This window comes from Rhamphochromis longiceps, linkage group LG11, assembly GCF_057381845.1.
Source record: "Rhamphochromis longiceps isolate RC_006_pf linkage group LG11, R_longiceps_female_GT1.1, whole genome shotgun sequence".
Taxonomy (NCBI): Eukaryota; Metazoa; Chordata; class Actinopteri; order Cichliformes; family Cichlidae; genus Rhamphochromis; species Rhamphochromis longiceps.
In genome coordinates, this window is record NC_140567.1 from 26484115 (window position 1) to 26490383 (window position 6269).

Below are 6269 nucleotides of genomic sequence, written 5' to 3' on the forward strand. Positions count from 1 at the left end.
GAATAAACGTCCAGCAAATTTCACTTTCACAACCACAATCTAGTCCTGTATTACATGTTTTGTGTGTGTTTAAGGCTGTTGTTAAGTTTGAGGATTTAGAAAAGAAGAAAGAAAAAAATGAGCACCAACCAAACAGTCTACTTGCAATTACTATTCAAGTCTCAAAACTTTGCAACCAAATTGAAACTGGCTGTCATGACTGGAGAAGAAAATAAAGGACCCACCGACATAGACAGGAATAAGACTCAAGTGTAACAGAGCTAACAGATTAAATAACAGAGTCTGTCTTAAAACATGATCACTTTCCCAGGTGATGGAGTCGGGGGGCGGGGTGCTGTCTCAAAATCTCAAAAGATTAGAAGAGCTCATTTTGAATTTAAGTGAATTTCTGCGCATACAGTATAAATACAACATGTGTCTTGGTTTAGTTCAGAACACACCGCAACAGTAATGGGAAAATTGTCCAGAAGACGGTCATCAAGACCCTCCACAAAGGTGGTAAGGTCATAGCTAAAGAGGCTGTTTGCAGAGCGCTGTACCAAAATATACTGACTGTCTTTTAGGTACATTGGAAGTATTTTAATTAGTTCTTGGAAAGGTGACAGTGATGTCTGTCGTTTGAAACAATTGTCAAGAAAAGTTGAGTGAAGAACTTGCGAGAGGTTCATAAAGATTGAATTGAGGCTGGTGTTAGTGCATCGAGAGTCACCACACACAGACATCTTCAGGAAAGTCATGTTAACCAGTAATGCTGAGCAAGGGACAATGTGACAAGCCTCACCTGGCTGAGGAGAAGAACTGAACTGGTCCTCAGTGATCCAGTCTTCTTTTCAGATGAAAAGAAATTTTGCATTTAATTTGGAAATCAAATTTTAGAGTCTGAATGAAGAGCAGAGAGTCACAGAATCCAAGTGTTTGAAGTCCAGTGTGAAGTTTCCACAGTCTGTGATGATTTTGGGTGCCATGTGATCTGCTGATGTGTCTAAAGTGAATACACAGTCAACACAGCCAACTACCAGGACACTTACTTCATGGCTTTACCTGCTTTATGAAGATGCTGATTTCCTTTCTCCAGCAGGACGCAGCATCCAACATACATGAACTGAACCCCACAGAGAAGCTGCGACATGTTATCAAGAGGAAGATGAGAAACACCCGACTCCGAATTACAGTTGAGCGTAAGGCCTCTGTCAGAACACCCAGTGCCTCATGCTGATCATCTTCATGCTATGGCACACTGATGAAGTAGTGGTGAGCATATAAATAAATAAACTTTTCACAAGTTGGACACTTCTGTATTGTAAACAAGTTTTTGTGGAACTTGTTCTAAAGATTTGAGACACTGTTTCCTGATTTTAATGAAGCCATAATCATCAAAAAGGGGTTTAATTATTCCACTTTGGATCTAATGCCTATAGATTATATGCATCTAAAGTTTGGCTTTTTAAATTAAATTGTGGAAAAATTAAGTTTTATATATAAAACTTGATAATTACAAACAGAACTATTACACATCACAATCTGTTGAACACTTATTTTCTTATTTCCTTCCATCCCATCAAATAAAAAACACAAATAAAAAACAAAATCTCCAATTAAAGATTTATTTATTCTTTTACTTCTAAATTCTCTTTTGGTTGTGTTGTTTTAATTTAATTTTAATTTTGCTTTGTTCTTTGTTTGGTTTGGACAAAGAGGAACTCTGTGTGCTTACTCACACTTTGTCATTGTGGTTCTCTTTGCCAACACTTTTTCTCGGTGTTTGCCACATGTTGTATCAATTTGAGTCTCCTGCTGCCAGACTTTGTGTTAACATCAAAGTGGACCAAATCAGGAACACTGTGATTCCTAAGACGTCGTCTTTTTTGTCCGCTGCCTGTTGTGCACAATGAAAATTTGCAACAGAATATCCCACCTGCTGTTCACGCTTATTTACATTTCATTACACACAGGTAAGACTCTTATGTTTGCACTTATTTTCTGCACAGTATATTCTAGAATAAATGTTATTAGAATTAACGTTATTACTAAAATAATAGTGGAAAAAAGCAGCTTTTTTAGCCCTAACTTTTTGCCACCATGTCACAATTTAATTTTGGCAGTTCTGGGTGCAAAACAACTCAAAGCCTCGGCTGAAGTGTCTGCATTTATTGGAAATGATGTCACCATGCCCTGCCAATTAAACCATCAGCCAGAGAATACAAATATTACTCAGGTTCAGTGGACTCTCCTGCAACCAGAGCAAGAGGGAGTCCCCCTTATTGTTTATAACAGTCAGCTTGGGTTGAATATTCCCAATTCTCCACTGAGCCAGAGGGTGAAGTTGGCAGGACAATCGCTGATTATTAAGGCTGTGGAAATGGAAGACGCGGGGTTGTACACCTGCAGCATTTCCGCCTTTCCCAGTGGTAAATTTGAAAGAATCACCAAACTTGTTGTTGAAGGTAAGTAAAGTTATCTGATCTGCTTGATTCAGAAACACTAAATTAATATTTTTAAAGAACCCTCAACATTTGCTAAAGTTATACTTTTGACTTTTGCTAATTCCCATGCATTTGGAAAGGATGCATTTGGACTATGGGATTGTAATCTTACTGTGAGGCGACTGTGCTAACCTCGTCACATCCGTGCAAATATTTAGGAACAAAGGCTGCATGGAAATAGTTCAACAACATGATTTGTTTGAAAAACAGTTACTCTCATAGGTTTGAATTATTAAATAGGAACATCAGAACTATTACCTTACATCATGTGTCTGAGGTTATAATCTTATTGTTGTGTTTCTCCCATAACGATACCAAGGTGAGATGGCGAGATTACCAAAACTGATCGCTTTTGGAGTATTCTTGCTGATAAATGGGGCCATGATAGCCACGACTTATTTCATAATAAGAAGAATAAGGTTTGTACAAGTGTGTGTGTGTGTGTCTGTCTGTGTCTGTGAGCTGTTAGAAAGCATATTTCTACCAGGACCAAAAATGTGTCATTATTAAATATTACTGAGCAACGTTTGTCAGCAAGTCAATATTTATAGCTGAGAAAATTCACTGCTGAAATCAGGTATTTATACTGTAACCAATCATAAAACTCCAGGATGAGGATTTTATCATGACATATTAGTATCACAACAGCATTTTTTAAATGTATTTACTAAACATTTACAGTTGAAATCAGATACTGAAACCATAGCCAATCACAAATCTCTATTTTTATCACTCAGACGTAACGTTGTCTTTGAGCATCGGGTCTACACAGGTGAGTTCTACTTCTCTGAATTTCTAATACAGAGCAGCAATTTATTTTATGGCTTTAGTCTCGTTTCATTTCGTTTTAATAAAACGATTCTGTCTTTCAGATACAGTTGAAACAGTGATGTTAGACTGAAAGAGGTGAGCTCACAGCTGGTTTAATTTAAGATTTCTAGCTCATTTTTTTTTTCAAATTTAGTTACTTTGACAAAAACAAATTTGAAATCAACCTGATGAAAACAAAGAGAATAAAAGCAAGTACTGAACTGTTACACGTGCAGGTACAAGATCTTTTCTGCAGTGATGTCGAGTTCAAACCATCCTGAAATGTACCTCATCCTCCGCTGACAAGCATAAAGAGACTCAGGATGTTACGCTTCAAATGAAGATACTCTTTTACATTACTCATTACAACAGTTACATCTTCATAGCAATGGATACATAAAGTAAAGCCTACAAGATGCTACTGGTCTATATTTCCCTTAAAGCTTTTTTTTTTTCTTGTCTCAATGCATGCCTGCCGAAAGGGTAGTAAATGCATGCTTGGTTCGGTGGTTTAGAGCAAACATTGGCCAATCTTTGCATTACAGCAAAGTTTTTCAATTTACAATTTCACAATTTGCCTAAAGAGAGGAAGTCACAGGAAGTACTCCTGCATTGCACATTCCCAGAAGGGACACCACTTAAAGGTGTTTTGGGGCAGCAGTGGCCCAAAATGTGGAAGGTTTAATGGGTGTTAGAGTTGTCACTGCAATATATGATTGGCCACCACGGCGCTCCATATATTTGCCTGGTTTGTTTCTCCTGATGGTGTACCTCTGTGAAAGGTATTGAGGGCTATTTGCAATCAAAAGTTTTAGTTGAGTCTTTTGGCTGTTGGTTCCAAAATCAATTGTTGGCTGTGAATATTTCTTCCATGAGCCAGTAGAAGCTTGTTCTGCTACTGGCTCATGCAGATTGCAGAACAAGCTTCAGCGCAATGGGGACCTCATGTGCTCAATTGATGTAATGCAATTAGCCTTTAAATTTGGAAGTGTTCAAATCAAACTTGAAGACCTCCCTATCTTCATATATGTATGTGTATATACACACACACACACACACACACACACACACACACACACACACACACACACACACACACACACACACACACACACACACACACACACACACACACATGGTTGTTAGACATTTGCATATAATGAGTATGCTTGTGTATAAATGAATGTCTTGTAATCTTTTTTACCTCATTTATTATAATTTCTCTTTTTATTTTGACTACTTTGGCCGACATTTGATGTCTTTTAAACGTGCTATACAAATAAAAACTTAACTTGACTTGACTGTTAAATTGCTGCACAACATCATTTGTATCATTTGTGTCATTTTCAAAACAGTTGAGGCTTTTTCATAACAGAATCATCTCTGCAAAAGACACACAAAAAAAATTGAAACCTTTTTCATACATGTCAAAGCAAAGTCAGTCAATCCCTTCAACTCTGCAACCAATCAGTACAAACCGTGTCACCACTAGTTTAAAGACAGACACAAAATCAAACTTTATGGCGTCTGGAAAATTGCCTGCAAAATATGTGTGCCTAGTGTAAAGTAAATAGCATTCAGACATGACAATAAAGTGTGTTTACACAATATCACTGATGAAACTGTACATGGGAAACTATCTTCTTTTTCTTTCAGCTGCTTCATTTCAGGGATATACACAGCTGATCCTCTTACTCCATCTGACTCTATTCCCAGCATCCTCCTCTGTCTCACCAACCCTCTGCATGTCCTTCTTCACATCTTCTATGTGGTCTTCTTCTTTTCTTCCTGCCTGGCAGCTCCATCTTTGGCATACTCTGTCCAGTACATCCACTATCCCTCCTCTGCACACACCCAAACCATCTCAGCCTTGCCTCTCTAACTTTACCTCTAAAACTGTCAACCTGAACTGTCCCTCTGATATATTCATTTGTAATCTTGTTCATCCTGCTCACTCCCAATGAAAATGTCAGCATCTCCAGCTCTGCCTCCTGTCTTTTTGTCAATGCAGTCTTCAAACCATAAATCATAAATCACACTTCACTCTTGTTGCTGTCCTCCTGTCACAAATCCCCCGGACTCTCATCTCCAACCACTCAACCCTTCCTCCAATCTCTTCTTCACGTATCTTGTGCACTATTCTTACATTTTTATCATTTCAGTTCCCTCACTTTCATTCACATACATGTATTCTCTTCATGTCTCCTGCTCTCTTTCATCTGCTCCTGCTCTAGCTCTAGCTGGCAACACTTCCATACCACTCAGAGCCTGTTTATACTCCTCCCCAAACTCTGTGCAACGTTTAACCAACAATTTTATCCTATAATTACTCTCGTCCTCTTCTTGGTTTCCAAAGTGATCCTACACACACTACCATTCGATGCTGTCTAGCTTCATTCTCCCCTGACACCACTTTGCTATCGCTTTTAGATTGCACCTTGTTCCACTTTTATGTTCCTCCCTTTTCTTCACCACATCCATTTCCTTTCTTTATGCAAAATACACCACCATCTGTCCATCCCAATTCCTCCTCCTTAAAATAATGCCTGTCCAACACTTTCTCATCACCTCTGTTCAGTTCACTGACATGTCCACTGAAGTCTGTCCCAGTCACCACTCTCTCCCCTCTGGGAATACTCTGCACCACTTCATTCATCTTACTCCAGACTTCCCCTCTCTCATCTAACTTGCATCCAGCTTTTGGGGCATATATACAGACAAGATTCCACATCTCATGTTTGATTTCCAGCTTCAAAATTTTAATGACTCAGCAAGGTGACACCCAGCGAGCATGTTGGTCATGAAGGATGTCACAGATGATGCTTTGTTCTCTCTTGTTCCCCAAGAGTTTTCAGATATCTTGTGTTTATCAGGGTGGTGCTTCCTGAACTCATAATTATGGGAGTGCATTTCCTTGAACAATTACAGAAACAATCCGGTTGAAGTGGAAATGTTTCAAGGCAAAACGTACATCAG

The 6269-nt window shown here is 38.6% G+C and overlaps 1 protein-coding gene across 1 annotated transcript; it reads left to right on the forward strand.

Moving 5' to 3' along the window:
* The first annotated feature begins 1215 nt into the window (after positions 1–1215).
* Positions 1216–4060, forward strand: LOC146659348 (nectin-3-like protein). The gene is made up of 6 exons (XM_085423359.1): positions 1216–1952; positions 2103–2444; positions 2803–2902; positions 3221–3255; positions 3356–3389; positions 3530–4060. Exons 1-5 carry the CDS (start codon positions 1889–1891, stop codon positions 3382–3384), a joined length of 570 nt encoding a protein of 189 aa, XP_085279485.1. The 5' UTR covers positions 1216–1888; the 3' UTR covers positions 3385–3389; positions 3530–4060.
* The last annotated feature ends 2209 nt before the right edge of the window (positions 4061–6269 follow it).

What these genes read in the sequence shown, in the direction of transcription:
- LOC146659348 (XM_085423359.1), top strand. Translation starts at nt 1,889, where the DNA reads ATGAAAATTTGCAACAGAATATCCCACCTGCTGTTCACGCTTATTTAC. An exon ending in TTACATTTCATTACACACAG is followed by an intron (nt 1,953 to 2,102) that starts GTAAGACTCTTA and finishes TAATTTTGGCAG; the next exon opens with TTCTGGGTGCAAAACAACTC. An exon ending in TTCATAATAAGAAGAATAAG is followed by an intron (nt 2,903 to 3,220) that starts GTTTGTACAAGT and finishes TTTATCACTCAG; the next exon opens with ACGTAACGTTGTCTTTGAGC.